The sequence below is a fragment of the Pseudoliparis swirei genome, chromosome 11, assembly GCF_029220125.1.
Source record: "Pseudoliparis swirei isolate HS2019 ecotype Mariana Trench chromosome 11, NWPU_hadal_v1, whole genome shotgun sequence".
In the NCBI taxonomy this organism is placed as follows: Eukaryota; Metazoa; Chordata; class Actinopteri; order Perciformes; family Liparidae; genus Pseudoliparis; species Pseudoliparis swirei.
This window is the reverse complement of record NC_079398.1, coordinates 2,136,979-2,161,877: the sequence shown is the minus strand read 5'-3', so window position 1 is coordinate 2,161,877 and position 24,899 is coordinate 2,136,979. Positions and strand designations below refer to the sequence as shown.

General features: G+C 41.5%; 1 protein-coding gene across 1 annotated transcript; it reads left to right on the top strand.

The window, feature by feature from the left end:
• The first annotated feature begins 1,020 nt into the window (after positions 1-1,020).
• Positions 1,021-24,897, top strand: prkcha (protein kinase C, eta, a). Its single transcript, XM_056427185.1, has 14 exons — positions 1,021-2,495; positions 8,337-8,400; positions 9,037-9,190; positions 9,277-9,311; positions 9,397-9,479; positions 9,752-9,881; positions 9,984-10,117; positions 10,213-10,335; positions 10,499-10,672; positions 12,451-12,605; positions 16,521-16,659; positions 17,783-17,971; positions 21,484-21,630; positions 21,756-24,897. The coding sequence occupies exons 1-14, from the start codon at positions 2,139-2,141 to the stop codon at positions 21,903-21,905; spliced, it is 2,034 nt and encodes a 677-aa protein (XP_056283160.1). The 5' UTR covers positions 1,021-2,138; the 3' UTR covers positions 21,906-24,897.
• The last annotated feature ends 2 nt before the right edge of the window (positions 24,898-24,899 follow it).

Genomic DNA, 24,899 nt, shown 5'->3' with positions numbered 1-24,899 from the left:
AAAACAATTCTCCTTTAATTTCCCTAATGGATAAATCTGATCTGCTGCCTCCTGAGAGGCTAAACTCGATATATCTTGTATATTATTAGAACTTATTTTATTCAAATACACATTTTCAGCTTAAAAAATGCCCTTAAATGTTGCCCTCAAACACAGTATATATATATATATATATATATATATTAGTGCTGTGAAAAATAACGCGTTAACTCAGTTAATTCAATTACAGGTTTAACATTTATTTTTTTGTAACGCATTTAACGCATGCGCAGAATGAGCTTCCAATCCGTCTGTTGTTGGTCGTCGGGACGAAAAAAAAGTCACTTGCAAAATGAGCTTCCAATACACCACTTCAATCTGAACTCTGTCCGCTCTCATGCAGACGGTCTGTTCATCGGTAATGATCCTTCCGCAGGTTCACCTACGGAAACCTTATTACGACTTTTACTTCCTGTAGATCAGGGTCTCAACACGTCGATCGCGACCTGCCAGTCGATCGCGGCGTAGTGTCGGTAGATCGCATGACATTAAAAGATTGGCCCGCCTCCTGACATGTTCTCTAGAGCACGTCTTTGTTCTTTTATTAAACTAAACGTCTGTTGTTGATCGTATCTCCACAGCAGCATGTCATTTCTGTCTCTTCGCGTTGCGTTAACACTTATCGATCTCCGTCTCGCGCCACAGAGCTCCGTGCGCGCGCATCGGGACCGAGCAAAAAAAGTCACTTGTCAATCTGTCCACCTGTCCGGGCCGGTGAGGTTTCAGCTTTGCAGCGGTGTCCCGCCGTCCCTTTCATCACGGCCCAGTTCATGAAGAAAACCCACACAGTCAGTTTGCCTCAGCAGCTGCTAGAGGAAGACTAGAGGCCTTTAGATTGTATCATGGTGGAGTTAATGGTTGACAAACAAGAGAAAATGTTCTGTTTAACCCTCCTGTAACCTTTACATTTACCAACATATTTTACCCTCGGGTCAATTTGACCCCAGCAATTAAAACCTCCAGAAAATTATTAGAATTAATATTGCTTCCCAAGTTTAAGTGTGAGGTACTTTATGTTTGTTTGTTGACTACCTAAATAGCCCTTTAAATAAATAAAAAAGTTGATATTTCTTATATGTTTGACACAGTGAAAAACAGCCTGGGGTCAAATTTACCCCAAAGAACACCGACATTAAACATTGAATGGGGTCAAATTGACCCGAAAGGTAACAGGAGGGTTAAACATTCTGTTTAGAATGAAGATGTATTAATGTTCCATATGGAAGAAAACTGCTAAATAACTGCTGAGTTGCAGCACCATTGTATAGAAGAATGTATAAATGTATATATCCGTCTTTTGTCATAAATCTCTATGTTCTCACAAAATATACCGAGAATATCGGTAATATGTGATTAATCATGATTAATCCACAAAAACCTGTGATTAACCCGATTAAAATTTTTAATCGTTTCACAGCCCTAATATATATATATGTATATATATGTTCAAATAGGTCAGGTTAACAAAGAGAGCGTTCCTGTCATGTCGTTCACTATAATAGCCGCTAGAGGGCGCTGTTTCCACACTCAGCACAGGACAGGCGAAACTTCCGCTCAAACCTTCAGCGAAAGGAGTGATGCATGATGGTCAGCGTAGTACCCGGCGACTCTTTCTAAACCGGAACTACAAATTCCGTCATGTGACATACCAACCGAACAGTGACAGGTTATGTATGCGCGCGCTCCGTAACAAGCTTCTGCGGAACTTGTGCCTCCTCCTCGGCATATGTGTGTGTATGTGTGTGTGTGTGTGTGTGGCGTGTGTTTTGTGTGTCGTGCCTTTTTGCTGAAACGTCTTGAAACAGGTACACACCGCGACAGAAGAGCAGCGCGGCGCCGGGAGGCGGTCGATGAGCACGTTGAGCCCGGGATGAGCGCGAGCGAGCCGGTGTGAGTCCGCGTAGAGCACACCGACCGACAACGGGGACGTTATGACGGAATACTTGTGAGTCCGTGTTGTTATGAAGTCGACATCACGTTTTTCATTTTTTTAAATACAACTTTTTGATTTATTTATTTCGCTTTTTGAGAGTGTTTTTTTTTTTTTTTTGTTGGTATTTCCTTATTATTTGCGCGTGAAATAAAGTAACTTTATCGAAATGAAGTTTAACGGGTATTTGAAGCTTCGGATCGGCGAGGCGGTGGGACTGAAGCCGACCACCACCTCGCTCCGCCACACTGTCATCTTCAACAAAGCCTCCTCCTCCGCGGTCCTGGACCCCTACGTGGTGGTGAAGGTGGATGACTCCAAGATCGGACAGACCCTCACCAAGCAGAAGACCAACGCGCCGACGTTCAACCAGGAGTTCTGCCTCGACGTGCACGACGGGACGCAGATCGAGGTGGCGGTGTTCCACGACACTCCGATCGGATATGACGACTTCGTGGCCAACTGCGTCGTTCGGTTCGAGGACCTCATCAAAACCTCCAACACCGGAGAGACGTTCGAGGGATGGGTGAGTAAAAAAAGCTTTGAGCCTCAACTGGAAAACAATGACGTAAACATGTTGTTATTACCCCCAGCAGAGGACTTGATTACCCCTCCTGTTACCTTCAAATGTACGAACATCTTTTACCCTCGGGGTCAATTTGACCCCAGCAATTAAAACCTCCAGAAAATTATTAGAATGAATATTGTTTCTCCAAGTTTAAGTGTCAGGTACTTTATGTTTTGTTTGTTGACTACCTAAACAGCCTTTTAAATACATAAAAAAGTTGATATTTCTTATATGTTTTACACAGTGAAAAACAGCCTGGCGTCAAATGTACCCCAAAGAACACCGATGCGTACAAGTTGCGTACGAAAACATATCATCATGTGAATTTTAGTTTTTTCCAGTTGTCCCCCAAAAATTAGGAAAAGTCGTGAAATATGAAGCAAAAAACATGTCAATCTTTTTTTTTTAGAGACGTTAAACATTGAATAGGGTCAAACTGACCCCAAAGGTAATAGGAGGGTTAACCTATTAGAGGACACATTTACCAATGGACCCCCCCCCCCCCCCCCTTGACCCACTGTCAGGCCTACAGGGTCACGCAGATGCCACATTTGGGTTTGGTTTATTTCATACATCCATTTTATTTGACAGCTTTTCAGATTCCGATGTAATGTGCCATATGTGCCATTCTTCAGGATGAGCACCTTTTGTCCTCTAATTTAAGGACGGTTTTCAACTTTACACGGGTATTGCTACTTTTTCCTTGAACGTTTCCCACTGACTGTAAACTAGATCTGCACGCAGGTCTACTGGTCCCAACCAAACCCCCACTGACCAGCGGTCACTCGGAGAACAGTATCAATACATATAAAACTAGAATGGGCACTCGGTAGAGCGCATACCTTCGCATATCACAAGATTGGGCATTGAATTATGAACATTTTGGCATTAGTTGCATGCCAATTGGACAAAAATGTATCGTGCTATGGTAAAAAAAGAGTTTGACCTTTCCATGACCTTGACCTTTGACCCGATTGATCCCAAAATCTAATCAAATGGTCCCCGGATAATAACCAATCATCCCACCAAATTTCAGGCGATTCAAGAACATTTTGACCTGTTCATGACCTTTGACCTTGACCTTTGACCCGATCGATCCCAAAATCTAGACAACTGGTCCCCGGATAATAAACAATCATCCCACCAAATTTCATGCGATTCGGTTCAATACTTTTTGAGTTCTGCGAAAGATTTTGACCTGTTCATGACCTTTGACCCGATCGATCCCAAAATCTAATCAACTGGTCCCGGATAATAAACAATGATCCCACCAAATTTCATGCGATTCGGTTCAATACTTTTTGAGTTCTGCGAAAGATTTTGACCTGTTCATGACCTTTGACCCGATCGATCCCAAAATCTAATCAACTGGTCCCCGGATAATAAACAATCATCCCACCAAATTTCATGCGATTCGGTTCAATACTTTTTGAGATTTGCGAATAACACGCATACAAATAAATAAATAAATAAATAAACTAGAATGGGCACTCGGTAGAGCACATACCTTCGCATATCACAAGATTGGGCATTGAATTATGAACATTTTGGCATTAGTTGCATGCCAATTGGACAAAAATGTATCGTGCTATGGTAAAAAAAAAGAGTTTGACCTTTCCTTGACCTTGACCTTTGACCCGATTGATCCCAAAATCTAATCAAATGGTCCCCGGATAATAACCAATCATCCCACCAAATTTCATGCGATTCAAGAACATTTTGACCTGTTCATGACCTTTGACCTTGACCTTTGACCCGATCGATCCCAAAATCTAGTCAACTGGTCCCCGGATAATAAACAATCATCCCACCAAATTTCATGCGATTCGGTTCAATACTTTTTGAGTTCTGCGAAGGATTTTGACCTGTTCATGACCTTTGACCCGATCGATCCCAAAATCTAATCAACTGGTCCCCGGATAATAAACAATCATCCCACCAAATTTCATGCGATTCGGTTCAATACTTTTTGAGTTTTGCGAATAACACGCATACAAATAAATAAATAAATAAATAAATACACGGCGATCAAAACATAACCTTCCGGCATTTTCAATGCGAAGGTAATAAATAAATAAATAAATACACGGCGATCAAAACATAACCTTCCGGCATTTTCAATGCGAAGGTAAAAAGAGGTGAAATAAATGGGTCTGAGAACCTGGACACGTGGCCCACTTTTCTCTGATGGCAATCCAATCTTGAACATAAGAGCCGGTAGTTCCTTGGATTAATTACCTATTCTGGGTTCACTGGCCACAGGTCTTGAGGAGTCAGGGCCTCAAACCCAAATCCAATCTGCTAATTGTCTTTTCAGTTATTTCTGGTCCAGGGACCTGTTGTATTTTCTCACATACCTTGTTGAAGAATACTATAAACTGATTTCAATAAATGAATTGAGTTTCCCTCCACACATGGGTATTGTAGTTTCCCCAGTGAGAGCGTGGCTACATGCTGAATAGTATTTCGGGGCATGTTCAGGAGACAGAACCTGCCATGTAGCTCAGGGCGATGTTCACTACACGTGTCGGGGAACATCGCCCGTTGTTCTGACTGAAACAATCAACACGGCCTTGTATGCACAGGCTCTCTGCAGGCTAACACCCTCGCACGCCTTCACAGCGACATGTCTGGCTCCTCTCGTCTTGCACTCATTGGCTTAGAGACTTTAACTCCGACCATCGGCAAATGTGGTAACAAACTACACACTCAGCGGCTGCTGCGAGGTGTTATAGTCTGCTACACCACGATGTAGAGCGCACCCGCAGACACGCATCCCCTCAGCCTGCAACGCCTCCGCCCCAACAGACAACATGTTCTTTTTTCTTCTTTAATTTTTTTTAAATTTAACCAGGAAATGCCTCATTGAGATTACAAATCTCCTTTACAAGAGTGTCCTGGCCAAGACAGCAGCAGTAGCACGTCACACAAAGTTTCAGACAATACAACATCAAACAGTGACAGACAATATAAAAAACAAAAAACAAAATCACAGCATGAATAAAACCAAAACTAAGACTCAAGTCAACACAACCCAGCTTACACAGGAGCACATACCTCCGTCATAGAAAACATCTACAGCTAGATGAATTTCCCTCCAATTCTTTCAATCTATTTTTAAATTCCAAGCCGCAGGAGCAGCAAACTTAAAACCTCTTTTTCCCATTTCTAAACGGACGTTGGGGACGGAGAGCAAGAGGAGGCCTTGAGCATCGGTCGCAGAGCGAAGATGGTAGCTACCAGGGTTTTTCCGATGAATTAGAGTGTACGGTGGTTAAAAACGACACTTTGCCTTTTTCTATTGTTCGCTAGACCGCTGGTGAAGAAAATGGACCTCATCAAAGTTGTGATCCAAAGCGAGTATCACGTTAGTCTCACTCTCTTCCGGACACAAACGTAACATTGCTCTTTTAAACTGGAGTTTCCCTCCTCTTGCTTATTTCCATCCGTCTCGGACTATAAGCCCCTGCAGGTGTTGATGTAACCTGAGCCTGTTTGGACCTGGAGCAGCCTCAGGTGCTGTCGCCCACGCACCACAACACCCTCGTCACATGCTCCCAATGTTTTCTCCTTCAGCCAACACAGCTTTGGTCAATTAGGCATGTTTGTAGTTTAGTCCAGTGGGTTTATTTTATGCAGCAAAACACACTTAATTTATCCAGTGAAAAAGTTATTGTGCCAGAAGGGATCTTACAGTAAATGTAATGAAAAACCGATAAAAAAACCAAAACAAGAAAGCTTATTATTCTACATTGTGCCTCAATAACACAACTTTAGGTGTACGGTAATTTGTAACATTCTTCAGATAATTTCTGAAATATAAATTCCCACCACCAGACCTCCCTGATGGTTTTACATTGACTGTGTAACACAGGAAGACATAACGTCAACCAGTACGTACCAAGTAAGAAGCGCTTTCAGGATATACGAGACCACAGAACAAAGTTCAAAAGAGATTACAAAAATAAATAATAAAACAAATGCAAAAAAGAGTGACGTTGATGTTCAATCGAGAATATAAAATGTATATTGGCGGCAGCTTCTGCACACATCTTCACCAAGACCCCCCCCCCCCCCCCTAACGCTTAGGGGAAGCGGTGTGAAAGTGGAGCTCGGCTCGTAGTTTTCTCCAAGAAGTAATTGGTTGTCTGAAGCTTGAAGTTGTTTTTTTCCGTTAGATCTGAACAGTTTTTTCTTGGCGCTTTGTGGCACAGAAGAAGTGCTGCGCTGGTTTGTTCCACATGTGCAGGAGCGGAGAGGCACAAGCCTGCACACGCCCACGCCGCTGCTCATCACAGCTCGAGGGCTCTCCATTGGCTCCGATCCACATTTCTCTTTCCTCCCTCTCGTGTGCACACGGTCCAGTTTGAGGCGCCTAAACCGTCGTTACTCGTCTCCTTCTTCTAACGAGTTGTCAGACCTGACATCACGGGCCTGAGACATTCTCCATATGACGTTTAGAAACACGAGGCCAGCTTCCTTTGACACCATGTTGTGACATCTTGGACTGGTTCCTTTTGAGCTCTTTCATTTCACAATATGTTGTCAATAATCAATATGAGGTTACGTGTGGTGTTGGAGTTGTCTATCAGGCTTGAAGTACGGTAATCGAGTCCTTCTGAGAGGCGTTGAAACTGAAAGTAGGTTAAATGTGGCCCCTCGAACAAAGTGTACTGCTTACTTGACTGAAACGGGCCCCTGTTTAAACTTCCTCCTTTTGTAATGCAGCACTTAGTCTTCTGCTTTTGATCTACAGCTTCATGGCGCCTTCACCGCCACCTCGTTTAGATCAGATCATCATCTGATAAGTTCACCCCCTTTCAAGACGGTCTTAGTACATTGCTCATATGCCCGTTTGTAGATGCAGTCTTCGTGGTCGCTGAGATCTTCCTGTCTCTTTCTAAAGTAAAGAGACATGTAAGTGAAGGGGGGAAACATCACAGTCATCGCGCCGTGCTAAAATACATTCTTAAGTCAAGCCAGTAGCCAATTTGAGATTGACGACGACCATTACCTTTTCCTCTATACGTATAAATGTTGTTTTAAAAGAGCTTTGTAAAAGTGTGAAATTGTCCTTTTTAATCATTCTGTAGAGCCGAGTCGTTCCAGCAGCAGAGAGACATTTCAGGAATGCATCGCAGCTCTTGGAGCTCGGCCAGACTAAGCAAAGAGGAGAAGCCCGACGCTGGCGTACGCAGAGGAAGCCTTCAGTGGTCTAGACTGCAAGTTAAAAGCCGGACAAGGACAGGTCACCGAAAACAGTTTGAGATGAAAGAAACTCTTTCAAGTTTTCCACTCAATGTGCAATCGACAACGATGTGTCACCGTTTTTTGGGCAGAAGTAATTCTCCAGGCGGGGGCGTATGTGTCGTATAAATAGAATGGCTCTTTATTTCGGTGTGCAGTGACCTACGTTTCCCCTCAGTGGTCGCTGCAGCAAGTAGATACTTGCTGCCCGTCACTGTCCATCCCCAAGAACACCTTCCTCTCTGCAAGTCGGGCTTTTGAACGCAAACTCTTACCGTTTGCCAGTCAGCACTCCCAGCTGAGCGTCGGGTCATCACAACCTCGGCTACAAGCCCGACCTGCCAGACCTGCTCTGCTGTCTTTCAACCACGGAATCCAAATGCCTCAAACATTACGCGCGCACTGAAGAATGCAAAATGATGCACTGTTGATTTGGAGAAAATGAATTGGTCTTAGTTGCTGTGGATGCCAATATCTGTCCTGCCCATGCAGTTTCTGTTTGCTTTTTGTGTATGCAGGAATGTAATTGTGAGTGTGTGTGTGTGTCTGCAGATGGACTTGGAGCCAGAGGGCAAAGTCTTCATTCATATTACGCTCACTGGATCGTTCACTGATGGTAAGATCGCTCCTGGAGACTGGAATGCAGCCGCGTGTTTCTCCCCCTGCAGAAACATCCCCGTTGCACCTTTTCACACAACCTTAAACAGCTGTTACCGATAATATCCACTCGGCTTGTCAGTCTCTTGTCGTTTCTATTCTGTGAAATACTGCGGACTGTTTTAGAATAGTATGCCGTACTATTAATAGTAATGCAACTGTGTCACACTCAAGGCTCTGAGAATAGGCGTGCATGTTTTCGTGTGACTCGAGGAGGTTGGCGTGCTCGGTCTAGCTCATCTTCTGCGAGAGGAAAGTTTCCTTTCTTCAGTCATCAGAGGACATGTGTAGCTTTGTTATGAATGTGATCTTTTACCCAATGTAGATGTCACCGTTTAAATGACACCAGTAAGAAGCAACCTTGCAGGTCTTTTGAAGCAGAAGTAGAAGAAGCTGGCGGCCACTTGGCCTCCATTAAGTTCCCTTTTTTTAATCTGCTAAAATGATGCCTCAGAAATCCCACAACATGATGCAAGTGAATGTGTGTCGCGCTTATGGCATATGGTCCAGGAATCAGTTGATGGACTTCTGACTCATTGCATTTGTCACACATTTTATTCTGGCACACGCCTTTGCTCTCTTCCGTTTCTGGCAGATGACGCCATCGTGAAAGTAAAGAGCTTCAAGCAGCTTACAATGAAGAGACAAGGGGCCCTGAGACGCAGGATCCACCAGGTGTACGGACACAAGTTCATGTCCACTTTCCTTCGTCAGCCAACTTTCTGTTTCCACTGCAGAGAGTTCATCTGGTGAGACGGTCGATCCTGGATGAACCACCACAGCCTGCACGTCTCTGTACGCGGGATCTGATTGTGTACCTCTCTCTAATTAATAGGGGTGTTTTTGGAAAGCAGGGTTACCAGTGCCAAGGTGAGCAGGCCTCGTCTTCTCTCATTGTCTCAGGAGCTTCAGCTCACAGACATGACCCTGACACTGAGCTGTGGTTCTTCTCCAGTGTGCACCTGTGTGGTTCACAAACGATGTCACAAGCATGTCGTCACTGTGTGTCCACGCATGAAGAAGCCGGCGAAAGAACAAGTAAGAACAGCGAGAACTATTGTGGCTGCCGATCATCAGATCAGTAACGCAGTGACCAGAAGGTTCCGGAAGGTTCCGGAGGGTTCCGGGCACTCGAGTGTGTTGTTCAGAAAGAAACAATTGCAGCAATAAACAGAAAGAACTATAAAAAAAAATAGGAACAAAGGGAAACATTTTTCACAATGCACCCAGTGTGGCAATTTAAGGTTATTTTTAAATACATAATGTTGCAACACATCGTGGTTAGTTTACAGTATGTCTTCTCTCCACAGCCCATAACCCAAGGTTTCAGCATCAACATCCCTCACATGTTCAACATCCAAAACTACAAGTCGCCCACCTTCTGTGACCACTGTGGCTCCCTGCTGTGGGGAATAGTCAGGCAGGGGCTGCACTGTAAAAGTAAGACTCGAGTCAAAGCTTGTCTCTCAAAATCCAATCTCAAATGCCCCAATGTGTCTATTATTGAGTGTTCCCGTCTGTCTGTGTGGATTCTCTCTTCAGTCTGTAAAATGAATGTTCACATCCGCTGCAAAGGCAACGTCGCTCCGAACTGTGGGGTCAACACTGTGGAACTGGCCAGTACGCTGGCACAGATGGGTCTGCAGGCGGGAGGACTCTCTAAAAGCAACACAGTGGTACAAAGAGTCAAATCGGCATTCATTTTACTCAAATGTGGCTTAATACGGTGTTTCATGAGCGGTGATAAATGTATGTACTTTTGCTCTGACAGACCAAAAGACAGATGAGGGCCTCTCGTGAGAGGGAGGATACGGGCACTGAGCAGCAGACTCCTCGACTGGGCATCTCAGACTTCACGTTCCTTCAAGTCCTTGGCAAGGGCAGTTTTGGCAAGGTGTGAATGACTTAAGAGGATAATACAAAGCATATCAGTTATCAGTCCTAGAATACATTTACTTAAATAGATAAAGCTCATATTCTGATAAGATTTGCATCAAGGTGACGCTGAATTTGGAAAAAACGTATGAATTCTCACCGTTCCTATGTCGTGTCTACAGGTGCTGCTGGCGAGACTCAACGACAAAGATCAGGTTTTTGCGGTCAAGGTGTTGAAGAAGGACATCATTTTGCAGGATGACGATGTGGAGTGTACCATGACGGAAAAGAGGGTGCTGTCGCTGGCCCGCTGTCACCCCTACCTCACACAGTTGTACTGCTGCTTCCAGACACCGGTCAGTACAGATTGACCACACATGCATTTCTATAACAATACATTAAGCTTATATTGTGAGGGCAATCTGTGCATTTTGACAATCAGCGGAGATATTTGTTTTAAATCTCAGACCATCTACACTCTACCTCGCTTTCCTAAATAAATGTTTGAGGTCAAGTTGTGGCATAAATAATTGCTGTTACTTGAGAAGAACACTGTAACAAAGAGTGTGCAACTTTACAGTAATATACTATATTTCTTGTCTTTCAGGTATTTTGATAGTCGTTAACTTGCACACAAGCACCTTGCAAAGATCAATTTCACCAAGTTTAAATCCCTTGGATGGAAGTTACTTTTCAGTATGGCACTTTCCTAAAAACACTTGTTATCTTTTAGAATCACAGAAAAATATATACAATAAAACTATTAATTTACAGTCCTTTCCTATTTTTTTTGTCTTTATAAAGTCTTTATATCATTTAGATAATTCTTCTGAGTGCTACAGTACTTTGTTGTTCTTCAGGTGGCATAGTTTCATTCTTACACATCCTCACAGTACTATCAGGTCCATGAATCTGGACCTGCAGGTAAAACAGCTCAATGCCGTGAATACAGTTGGTATGTGGCGTCTAATTAGGACAAAGCATTGTAATGCGTACATTGGTCAGCAGGTGGCAGCAGTTTCTCATTGCTGTGCTCCATAAGGTGTGAGAGGAGACACTGACCTACTTCACCTGGGATCAAAATAAACGTTCACAAAATTACCTGACAGATCTAAACAACCACAGAATAGCCTTTGTTCCACTACACATCATATTTTACTTTTAGAAGGTTGTCGACATAAATAACTTTACATGTTGTTAAAACGCCAACGGACATTTTTAAACCCCTAAGAAAAGGGTCAAATGGATCACTCTTTTTTTGTTTTGCTCGACAATTTAAATAAATGTTATCAAGTAATTTTGCATACATTTTTTACTTTTCTCCAGAGGGATTTTTCCGTGCGTAAACAAGGTGGAGGTGGAATTGTTGTTGTCTCTAGCTCATCAAGTTCACAGAGGTTTGGAGAAAGTCTTTCAAAATACATTAGTTAGTTAAGTTAGAGGCCACAATTAATTGGCTTTAAATGCACACTCACAGAGGACATGTCATCTGTGGTTACCTTAAAACAAATTACACAGTAGAAGTGTGTAATTTAATTGAAGTAACCACATCAGTAAACCTGCTTTTCGAGAAAAGATGCTACTTTCACTGTAACTCAAATGTCAGTGTGCCTCACATTTTTTTATTAATGATACAACTCTATAGAGAGGAACAACCAATACACTAGTGTAGAGTTAAAGATTCACCACACACAGTACTTCCTGCTTTACTGGAGCAACACTATTCAAAATGATGCATCTCGGGGTAAATACCAGACGGCTATAAACCACAGAGCAGTTAATCGGAGTCAGCTGTTATCCTGATCTCTTCAGGAAGCTTCATGAGCAGATCTCGACATCACATTCTCCTGCACTGCTCATTTCCCCCCAGGCTCATTTTCTAGATTACATATCGACCACTGCCTGTAATGAGAAAGGAAAGATTTATAGGTATTCTTTTTGCCCCATTGACTTTCAACATCAGTTACGCAGAAATCCATTAAACAGAGGTGACATTTCTGAGCAGCAGAAATGTATGAGCTTTTGAAGCCATCCCGGCGTGAGCGTGTCATGGGTCTGTGAAGTGGATAATAACAAAGAGGCTGCTGGGATTTGTATGCACATGTGTAAATCTCATTCACTCTTTCTTCCGCAGGACCGTCTCTTCTTTGTGATGGAGTTTGTGAACGGTGGCGATCTTATGTTCCACATCCAGAAGTCCAGGAAGTTCGAAGAGCCGAGAGCACGTTTCTACACGGCAGAGATCACCTCCGCTCTCATGTTCCTGCACAGCAAAGGCATCGTCTACAGGTCTGAACCCGAGAGCACAAGTGACCCTGGGCTTTGTAGAGGAGCACATACTAGTGCACAGAAATGTCTCCAAAGCTTTAAGCAATACTCTACTGGAGTAATTCTACATCTTAACTATATATTAAATAACTAGTCCTAAAATAGCATTTTTAAAGAATGTAATATTACAATCCAAACTTTTTTTAAAATAGGGAATCTGCGCTGTAAACATTGAATTGTTTCGCCAAGATTTATTTTTGTTGCAATTGCTGAATATCATTTAAAAATCTTTATTAAAAGAGAGCGCCACTCATTAATCTCATATTACTTATGAATTTAGAAATGTCCACAGCCTTCAAAAACATCTCTTTGATGTCTTGCTGGATTCCGTAACACCTGATAATATAATCAGGTTTATATATAACGATTAAGGTTTAGACGTATACTACAAATGTATAACGGAAAACCTACGTGGCATGAAACACATGTGGGGCATTTATCAAACGGGGACAGACTAACTAAAGGACACTAATTTAGCATTATGGCCTTTTAAATATCTTGCATTTTTCGATCTGGACCCGTGTTAAGGACTTAATTTAGGATACGGTGTGTTGCATCAATGTTGTCCATTTGTTTAATCTGTCTGGCGAATTGCAATTTTTATGGGAGTGACATATTATTTCTCTTGGATACTCATTTCAAATGGACGTGTTGACTGTTTATCCAGCCATTGTTTGCTCACTTCCCTTTTCAGTTGAAACGTCAGTCGCAGTTTTTGAAGTCGTCAATCATACCGAGTTTGCCCTCGTGGTTTCATCTCCGCCTCCTCTCAAACTATTGCGCAATGTCGCGACAGATTGACACAGAGTGCATGCTGTAACATCACGGTTACTTTTTATGTCAAATTAACTTTCATAAAATACTTCTATACATTTGAGTTCATGCTTTGAGCCCTTCTTAAAAAGCTGTTGTACTTGCAGGGAGTTGGGGTGGCAGAGCTCGGGCTCCCTGCAGTGCACGTCGACAGTGAGGTGGCATCTCGTGAGCTGAATCCTGAGTTCTATGTCGTGCTCTGTGTTCGTCCTGCACCACGTTGCAGGACTCTAGCTGAAGAGGCCGCTCACAGTTTGCGTGCTACAACTAAAATAACAAGCCAAAAAGCAGCTTGCGCATCAGGCCAGTGTAGGAAGAGCAGAGCTTGTGCCGCCTCCTTAAAATAGGCCACTGTGTAGTGTAATATACTTAACTAGATATCTCTAGATATAATCTCTTTTAGCTTGTTGTCAAGTCATGCTTTGAAGCTTTCAGTTCATTCAACTGCATGTTACCCGTCACCGTTCTCCTCACAAAGAGGTTTAAAGATGTTGTTTTAAAGATCCTGTGGTTATTCATGACATGCAATACATTTAGTTTGGTTGAGGCCTTTATTTCAAACAGTCTGAACCCAGGCTGGCTGACGTCACAAGGGTTTAGTGAGGAGTCTGCAGGAGGTGAACACATTATCATGAACAGCTGCTCAATGTCATGCATTCCAGTACAAAAGCCCTGCAATAAACATTGCCTTTGTGAAACTGTTAAAGTTTAGTGGGGACTGTGCCAGAGAGGCGTTGTGGTGTCTCATTTAAAGTTTTAATTTATGTATACTGTATATACTTAGATGGCGCTTACTTATGGGATTTTTGTAGTTTGGCTTTCTTGAAGAAATGTTACTTTCTTGATTCTCGTTGTTCTGAGTTTGTACTCATGGTTAAATACACTTATTGTAAGTCGCTTTGGATAAAAGTGTCAGCTACATGAAATGTACTATGTAATGTAATATTTATATATATATATGTATTTATGTAATATTTATATATATATATGTCATATTTATAAATATATATATATGTATTTAATACATATATATATATGTAATATTTATATATGTATGTAATATATATATGTCATATTTATATATATATAAACATACATATATATATGTGTTATATTTATATATTATTTTTGTATGCTTTAACTTGTGCTTTAATTCACTTTGTATATTAAGGCACTGCTAAATTGTTATGAGTATCACAGTGGTATAACCTTAAATTGATGTGTACTTGTATAGATTTCGAAAAGCTTGATAGTTTATCCAGATGTGCTCTTACCCTGTAAAACCACAGAAAAACGTGACGCAGTGCGTGCGTCATAGTGTTTGTCGGACCTTCCTCTTGGAAATGTTTCTATTAGTGCAACTGTGTCTCTTCCCAGTTAGTTGTCCTTGCAGTGGGGTAAAAGTACCTCAGTGTACATGATCTTTCTGACGATGCCAATCTGTCTGACTGACCCACTTCCTATAGAAAGAGGCTGAAAGGTAAATCAGGTTAGCATTCCCAGTGTGTCGAGGTGGGTGAAGGAGAACAGTGTGTTAATTGCAGAGAGCAGTTAAATCGACAGTTGGGGATTAATTTCTCAGTGGACACGTTCACACTGAAACACACACACCTAGAGTACTTGAAGCACTTTGGAGCATGAACAGGAGAGCTGAGCACAACTGCCCATATTTCACCGACACCCACTCTAAACAAAACATAATTGACTGGGCTCCACGGTTCTGTTATTCCTGTTGCACTAAGCACGTACATGCTCTCACTGTTGTCTCGTCGTGTTGGCATCAGTTGCTCTGCCTGTCTGTGAGGCTGCGAGGGACAGTCGGCACGGATATCTGAGTCACTGTTACGCAACCGGCTTACGTTAGAGAAGAGCAAACCAGATTGATCCAACCAAACCAGTGTTGCTTGACCAGCAGGCTGCCTGTTTCTTTTCTTTTTTCATTTGAATTTTAGTGTCACCGTATTTGTCTGTTTGAGGAAGTCAGTCAGGATCCTTTTTTTAATGGTTTTTTTTCCTACAGAAGAAAACGGGACATAAAATGATCTTTAAAAATATATTTTTTGGATTGTTTGCATGTCCCAGATTTTTCAGTTGTCTTCATTATCAGCCAGTACTATCACATCGTACAATGTCTGTTAAATGACCTTGGTTTTACAGTAGGTCACCTGACCGCAGATTAGAGATTAACTCTCGAGCCCAAATTTAGAAGGTTTAATCTTGCTGTCGGATGACAGAGCAACAACATGAACACGGATCATTTTCATCGTGTGGTTAATCACATTTACTAACATATTTTACCCTCGGGGTCAATTTGACCCCAGCAATTAAAACCTCCAGAAAATTATTAGAATTAATATTGTTTCCCAAGTTTAAGTGTGAGGTACTTTATGTTTGTTTGTTGACTACCTAAATAGCCCTTTAAATATATAAAAAAGTTGATGTTTCTTTTTGACACAGTGAAAAACAGTCTGGGGTCAAATTGACCCCAAAGAACACCGACATTAAACATTGAATGGGGTCAATTTGACCCTAAAGGTAACAGGAGGGTTAAGGAGACATGCACAGACAGACTGGAGAAGATACTTCCACTAGTGTGGCAATACAAGTTAGGATATCGAGAACTTGAAAAGTATAAGTATAACAAATATTTAAATTAAATAAATGTTATTGATACACCTCCAAATCACACTTGATTTTAGAGGAAGACAACCAACATTGATAAACCCCCATAAATAGGTGTTCCAAATTTCAAAAATGAATCAACAAAAAATAAGAATCACTTTATCTTCATTTACTTCCAGTGCATCGAATTGCATCTGATGTACCTGTAAGAATATGTTCCATCAAAAAACAGGAGCTCAGGTTTAGTCTAAAGATATTGTTGGGAGGTCATCTGTCACTTTCTCCTCCTGCCCCTCACAACCAATGTCTCCTTACCGCATATAATTAGAAACGATACCAACAAGGTGCGTTGGAGACTGAGCACAAGGCTGAGCTGGTTGATTTATTTCTGCTTGATTACAAAGTCTAATTTTCGTATACTTTCTTGTGTCTGTCTTTCAGGGATCTAAAACTGGACAATGTTCTTCTTGACAAAGACGGTCACTGTAAGCTGGCAGACTTTGGCATGTGCAAAGAGGGCATATTTGAAGGTGCAGTCACAGGAACTTTCTGTGGGACCCCGGATTACATCGCCCCCGAGGTCAGTTCCTACACTTGAACACGCTGAACAAACTTACACTACCGTTCAAAAGTTTGGGGTCACTTAGAAATGTCTTTATTTTTCAAAGAAAAGCACTGTTTTTTCAATAAAGATAACATTAATCAAAAATACACACTACATTGTTAATGTGGTAAATGACTATTCTAGGTGTAAACGTCTGGTTTCTAATGAAATATCTCCATAGGTGTATAGAGGCCCATTTCCATCAACTATCACTCCTGTGTTCTAATGGTACATTGTGTTCGCTAATCGCCTTAGAAGACTAATATCTGATTAGAAAACCCTTGTGCAATTATGTTAGCACAGCTGAAAACAGTTATGCTGGTGATATAAACTATACAACTGGCCTTCCTTTGAGCTTGAAGTTTGAAGAACAAAATTAATACTTCAAATATTAATCATTATTTCTAACCTTGTCAATGTCTTGACTATATTTTCTATTCAATTTTCAATTCATTTGATAAATAAAAGTGAGTTTTCATGGAAGACACGAAATTGTCTGGATGACCCCAAACTTTTGAACGGTAGTGTAACTAACTAAGTTTATTCACACAGTTTGAAACCCATGACGACTAATGATTACAGATGCAGGACATTTTCATACATGTTGGTTTTATATATGCAGTAAAGCATACATTCAAACGCATTCAGCCTCCTGCAGCCCAGGTCTCCTGAGTTCATATGATGCAGTTCTGAGTCCCATCCTCCCTCCCTCACACACCTTACAATAAACAGACTCCGTGGTCACTGCCTGTAGCTCCCTCCTGACTTACTGGATGGCAGCATACCTGTGAGCTCAGCTTGTGAAAGACTCTGTGACTTGACCAGTCCTGATCTCCTCATCCGAACGCACCTTTACAGACAGGCTTAGTTTTCATAATGACGGAGTGATTGTGCGTCCTCCTTTTTGTTACGAGATTTTTATCTGACCAAAACTGAGTCTGTGTCTGTATGTATGAAAGACTTATTTGTTCTCCTCCGTCGCCTCACTGGCCACTCACAGATCTAACATGTCTACTTGCTGAGTGGTTTTCGGTTTGCTGTGAAGCCCTCTGTGCTGTGACGGTTACCTGTAATGCTATGCTGTGACATGTTTCCACAGATCCTGCAGGAGATGCTGTATGGGCCCTCTGTGGATTGGTGGGCTCTCGGGGTGCTCCTCTATGAGATGCTGTCGGGACACGCTCCCTTTGAGGCCGAAAATGAAGATGACCTCTTTGAATCCATCCTCAATGAAGACATTGTTTATGCGTCTTGGCTCAGCGCAGAGGCAGTAAATATCCTCAAAGCTGTAAGTCTCTGTTTTTTTAAAAGGCTTCATCCACTTGTAGAAGTTTCCTGATGGGTGCAGCTGGTGTGGCTGAAGTCTTTGTCGTTTGGCAGACATGTAACCTTCTCAAATTGCTGCTCTCTGGCTTTTTTCACAGAGGACAATTACAGGAAATGTTTATGAAGTTTTTAAAAAACTGAAAAAATGATAGTGTAAATAAATCGGTTGCTCACTGGCCTTGTGACCAGCATTGTGGAGAAAACAAACAATAAGTGGTGAACATTTACTAAAGGACCAAGTGCCTGTATGTAAGATATCGAAGGTTGGAACAGGTTTGCTTTTAGATTTTTGTGATCGAGTTTTTAATTTTTTTAATTTGTTGTCCTTCACACTGACTGACACTCTGACTGCCAAGTGACCAGGAGGTCTGCCAGCCAGCTGTTTGGCCCGGGTCTCTTGCATAACTATATTAAGGCATCGTCCACTGCCCAGCCGCAGCACACAGGCTATAAATACAACGACACCTCCTCCCTTCTTTGCCCCCAGTTCTCCTCCTCTTATCCTTGTTGTCACTCCAACATGCTTCAGGAAGCATCGGACCGACATCGCCTGGTCATGTGTTTCACTGCTGCCAGTGTCACATGTTATGTAAAGATGCCTGTTGGTCTGAGTGGATATAAACACTCTGCTGCACTATTTATACCGAGGGTTGATCCGTTGCCCGGTTCTTATTATTCCAATAAGCAAGTTCATGAAGTTCAGTTGAGTATGTTGGCAATAATTACTTTTTTTAAATAAGCAAAGTTTATTTTATTACCTTCGCATTGAAAATGCGGAAGGTTATGTTTTGATCGCCGTGTATTTATGTATTTATTTATTTATTTATTTGTATGCGTGTTATTCGCAAATCTCAAAAAGTATTGAACCGAATCGCATGAAATTTGGTGGGATGATTGTTTATTATCCGGGGACCAGTTGATTAGATTTTGGGATCGATCGGGTCAAAGGTCAAAGGTCATGAACAGGTCAAAATATTTCGCAGAACTCAAAAAGTATTGAACCGAATCGCATGAAATTTGGTGGGATGATTGTTTATTATCCGGGGACCAGTTGATTAGATTTTGGGATCGATCGGGTCAAAGGTCATGAACAGGTCAAAATCTTTCGCAGAACTCAAAAAGTATTGAACCGAATCGCATGAAATTTGGTGGGATGATTGTTTATTATCCGGGGACCAGTTGATTAGATTTTGGGATCGATCGGGTCAAAGGTCAAAGGTCATGAACAGGTCAAAATCTTTCGCAGAACTCAAAAAGCATTGAACCGAATCGCATGAAATTTGGTGGGATGATTGTTTATTATCCGGGGACCAGTTGATTAGATTTTGGGATCGATCGGGTCAAAGGTCAAAGGTCATGAACAGGTCAAAATCTTTCGCAGAACTCAACAAGTATTGAACCGAATCGCATGAAATTTGGTGGGATGATTGTTTATTATCCGGTGACCAGTTGACTAGATTTTGGGATCGATCGGGTCAAAGGTCAAGGTCAAAGGTCATGAACAGGTCAAAATGTTCTTGAATCGCATGAAATTTGGTGGGATGATTGGTTATTATCCGGGGACCATTTGATTAGATTTTGGGATCAATCGGGTCAAAGGTCAAGGTCATGGAAAGGTCAAACTCTTTTTTTACCATAGCACGATACATTTTTGTCCAATTGGCATGCAACTAATGCCAAAATGTTCATAATTCAATGCCCAATCTTGTGATATGCGAAGGTATGCGCTCTACCGAGTGCCCATTCTAGTTTATTTATTTGTATGCGTGTTATTCGCATAACAAAAAAAGTTTTAAGCCGAATCGCATGAAATTTGGTGGGATGATTGATTAATTATCCGGGGACCATTTGATTAGATTTTGGGATCAATCGGGTCAAAGGTTAAGGTCAAGGTCATGGAAAGGTCAACATCTTATTTTTACCATAGCACGGTCAATTTTTCTCCAATTGGCATGCAACTAATGCCAAAATGTTCATAATTCAATGCCCAATCTTGTCATATGCGAAGGTATGCGCTCTACCGAGTGCCCATTCTAGTTGGTTTGTGTAAAGATGGTTTATAAACGGGTGGATTATCAGATGAAGCTATGAATTAGGTCTGAAGCAAATAATGACGTTCATCATTTAATCCATAGCATATCCAAAGACAGTATAACATGTCCAACAAACACTCCAAAACCCAAGTTTAATTTACATTGATATAAACTAACTAATTGATGAATGGACTAAGAGTTTCAGCATTTCTTTCTGCTGGTGTAGGAAAGAATGGCCTCTTTATTTGCTCATGCTGACATGGCACATCTGGTGCAGAGGATGGCACAGCTGGATGGCACCAGATTCAGTGCAATACATTTTCTTAGGTTTTGTGGTCTGCAGGCTCCTCAACTGAGTGACCTCAGCTCGTGTCTCTCACACTCAGTATTTCCACTTCCAGGGCCATACTGGTGTGTTCATAAAAATATATACATTTTAACCCATTGCCTACAAATCAAGTCATCAAAGTCATGCAAATCAATGCAAGCGTCTACATCGGCAAGAAACTATGTTTCCTCCCCCCAAAAGATGTCTTCATGTTAACAGCCATAAGTTCCCTGTTGATGCAGGATTTACGTTTCTGCAAGTTGAGTATGATGGTGGTCTTGCATCAATTGAGAAAAAAAGGACTAAAGTATGCAAAGCCGTGAACGGTAGTGTGGAGTACCTCTTTATCTCCTCATCTCCCCTTGAGTGCCGTTCCTCTTCATCTGCATTTAGTCTCTAACTTCCTTTGTCTTTCTCTTTCTTTGAACTTAGTTTTTCGGAGGCTTTGAGGCCATTGCTAGTTAATAGTGTTTTGAAACTGATATAGCAAGACCTATCGATCTTTCCAATGACCTCGGGTTAATCTAGCCACGGTCGCTATGGAGATGGCAGTCCGTCAGTTTGTTGCAGCCGAGTCTGAACGTCATCGCCAGCACAGACTCCTCGGCTCAGTTTCGTCGCAGTGGCAAGTTAAAACAACGTTTTTCAATTTGTTTAGTTTGAACCTCTTTCCCTGGAATGTATAACCACTACTTTGGTTGCAGAGAAATATATTTCAAAAACACCAAGAATTGGGGCACCTTAGTTGCACCTGATTTAAACTGTCTGAACTCTCTTGTGGGAGGGGCCAGATACAAGCCAGGGCGTGTTTGTATTGTGTGAGTTTGGATGTGGAGATTGCCTGGATGTCATCCTGGCCAGAGTCCAGTTTGGCATTAGTCCACAAAGAATCTGGTCTTATCTAGTTGAATAACATGTCATATTTCCTCACTATGTATAGATCACAAATAACTGATCTGCTGAAATCCACTGATTCCAAACGGGTTGATCCTACCTTGTTGTTGTTGTTGTTGTTGCTGCTATTATGTGTTAGCTTCTCTTGTTAATTGACTGGTTTTATTTTGATTTTCTTATTTAATCTCTCTGAATTCTTCCTTCATTTGGTTTTCACAGCTCTTGACCAAAAACCCAGCTCGGCGTCTGGGCTGTGTGGCCTCGGAGGCTGGAGAGAGTGCAGTGGCCAGCCACGCCTTCTTCACTGGCATCGATTGGGAGAAGCTGCATCGTAGAGAAATGGAGCCACCTTTTAAGCCCAGGATCGTAAGTGGCATGAATGACCTTATTCAGGGCATGGTTGTGTATAAATGATAATGAGGACACTCGAGACATTACGTGTTTGAATTTGTCTTGTTGCTGATGAGTAATTCTTTATTCTTCCCCTCCAGAAAACACCAGAAGACGTCAACAACTTTGACCCCGATTTTACTCAGGAAGAGCCGACCCTCACGCCCATCGACGCCCCTCTGATCCTCTCCGTTCACCAGGAAGAGTTCCGTGACTTCTCCTACACCTCGCCTGAACTGCTGGAGAGCTGAGGGTCTCCTCTTGGATCCACCAGTCATTCTGCACTCTTTTCAGTGCCTGTGGCTTTTTCTAGAACAGTTCCAAGTGGTACTTGCAGCATGATGCTGTTACATTCCCCAGAGACATGAAGGTGCAGAGACGGTTCTTGTCGGGCATGTGTTTGACTGACTCATTGGCAGTTTGCACCTTCATGTCTGATGTCTCATGATGAACTCTGAAGCATTCCTATAATTCCACTAAAGAGTGCCATGTGATTATCTTTCAAAAATGACATTTAGATTTGCGGTTGGGTTACATTCATTCAGGTGTGGAAAATGATTTATTTGACCTGTTGGTATGTTGTAAACTTGTTTGACAAAGGTGGACAACCTCAGTATTGTATTGTACATTTTTGCGCTGGATCATTTTGTTTCCAGTTACTTCAAATGAAAAAAGTACTTAATTTTTGCTCTCGCACTGTCCAGAGAAAGGAAGAAATAATGATCCAGAGATTCCCAGAAAGGTTTAGCTGCCAGTTAAAACCTGGAAGAACTGAGTGAGCAGATGAAATAGTTTCTCAATGATGTGACTCTGGAAAAAAACAAGTACTCGCCGACTCGCATGTTCTTCTAAATGACAGTTAACACGATTACAAGGACGATTTGTCGAAGTTGCTGCAGGCAGTTTTGCATAATATATTTTTATTTTGTGTTTATAGGTCAAACTCCGTAAGAAGACATTGGCATCAGTCTCGATGATTCTCCATGTAATTGATTAAACCAGGCATGTTGAGGATAATGCAACGTTCTATCTGAGGTGAAAGCTCAGCGATTATTCACCGTGACACAGATATCCAAAACTTCTAAGATTACACCACACCGGGTCAGAAGAACAATGCTAGTCTGGTGTTTGCCAACTGCCATATTCATTTGAGTCTTGGTGTGTCTGAAGGTTTCATAAGAGCAACAGTAATCATTCAGTCTGCTGCTCTCTGCTTACGCACACACTCACACTGTCTCTCTCTCTCTCTCACACGCACACACACACTCTCTCTCACTCACTCTCAACAAACGGAGCCATTGAAAGCTCCCAGGTCTGTGGGCAGACTGCCTGGGTAACATTTTAAAACTAGCAAATCCCATAAAAGTTATTAAATACCCTTCCTGCTGAACACGGACACCACCCTCACTGTGAACATATTAAAATGAGGAGGAGGTAGATGGAGAGAACTTAAAATGGCAACCCTTCGATCCAGTAACTTTGCTCTCATGGTGATGGCCTTCAACAGTTAATTTTGTCACCGCAGACCTGTAGAGTCTAAACAGGAAACCACACAGCGTCATTGCTGTTTCCTTTGAAACAGGAAGATACAAGAAGACAATTAGTCTTTTGGGACACTTTAAGAAGTTTGAATACAGTTTGTGCTGTTGCTGACAACAACAAAAATACACTTTCATTGAAAGGTATATTGTGTTCCTTGTGCTGACCTTTTAGAACAGAGGTGCACTCTTCCTGTTAGTTTCAAGTTGTAAGTCATCAGGCTGCACATCGCATCTGTTTACCTCTTCAACCCCTATCCTGTTGATGACTGTGTGGCTAAATAGTGTAGATTAGTGGCTTTAGATACAAAATGCTTGTGTCTAATCTGAAACTGGAAGCAGTGCTGCTTTTTTTCTTTCTTTTTTTCTTTTACATAAAAGTGAAAAAAAGGAGATTAATAACGCAACTAAACGTGAACCCTGTTAAACAGCATTTTAACTTTAAAATGTATATATTTTTTAAAGTGCATTGATTACAGGGATCTAACAGCATCCAACTAATCTAGTTGAAGCTTTCCTTAACAAAGGTGATTGGAGACTTCTATACAAAGAATGGGACACGGGATTAAATTACTTGAGTTTTTGTTTACCCATTACCTGTTTGGCAGCTTTCCTCAGGTAATGTCTGAATGAGAGGAACGATTGACGAGCCTTGTCTCGGCTTCCATTACCGAGACATACTGATGGCTGCCAGCAGTGCCTCTTCACTGCTAGATTGAAACCCTGCTGTCCTGCCTGATGGATATCATGAAAGTTGCAAAAGAAGAAGAAAAAAAGACTCCGACATTACCTCAAAGTGATCCCCTGAAGACATCGTAATGTTTCTTACTTGTTGGGCTTTTTGTGCAGCAACACAAAGTTCCAGAATCCAATCAGACGATGGCTATTGCAACAATAACAATGCAATCTTTCTTGTACATTTCAACATTTCTCTTTCAAATCATTGTGTTAGTGTTGTTGTTACACACTCATCTGTGTATTTTCATTGAAATTCCACATCTGTGCCGCAAAAACAATCTGCATAGCTCTTCATAGTTTTACTCACTAGAAATATGTTACAAAAATAAAAATCTCCCACTGTTTGCTATTACAGAGATAACCAGCAGAGCTTGGAATAAACCAATTTCACCTTGCTAGAATGACCAATAGTAATGAAAAAGGTGTGGCTAGCACCGTAGACAACTTCCAGACCACTGTAAAGTTAATCAAAATGACTAAATAAATAAACATTATTTGATGCAACTGAGTAATCTGCACCACTCAGGGTTGAATGCAGATTCAGTCGTTGCTGATGAAGCACCGCTACTAGCATATATGTAAGAACCATATGAATCACACTGGTTTATATGCCTAAAAGATAAATGCACAAGGTATAGCAGCAATGCTACTCCAAAGTGACATGTTGTGCCACCCAGCCAACAGTAGGAAGTGACAAAGATTTGTAATTTCCTAGATGTACCAAACAATATGTGCTAAGTTAGAGGATGAAGAACTGTTAGGCCAGTGGCTCTCAACCTTGTTTCAGTGATGTAATCCCTGTTGAAATAGTTTTTCAGCCAAGTTCCTCCTAACCATCGCAAAGCATTTTTAATAGGAAAAAAAAACACAGCGATGTGCCTGATTTTATATATAATATATCAATTTCAGTTTATGAACATACACTTCTTTTTTATTGAATATGTATTAAATAACTATTTTTAAATTATT

Coding starts and splice junctions, on each gene's coding strand:
- prkcha (XM_056427185.1), top strand. CDS start 2,139: ATGAAGTTTAACGGGTATTTGAAGCTTCGGATCGGCGAGGCGGTGGGA. Junction 9,312..9,396: donor GCAGGGTTACCAGTGCCAAG/GTGAGCAGGCCT, acceptor GTTCTTCTCCAG/TGTGCACCTGTGTGGTTCAC. Junction 17,972..21,483: donor CAGTAAATATCCTCAAAGCT/GTAAGTCTCTGT, acceptor TGGTTTTCACAG/CTCTTGACCAAAAACCCAGC.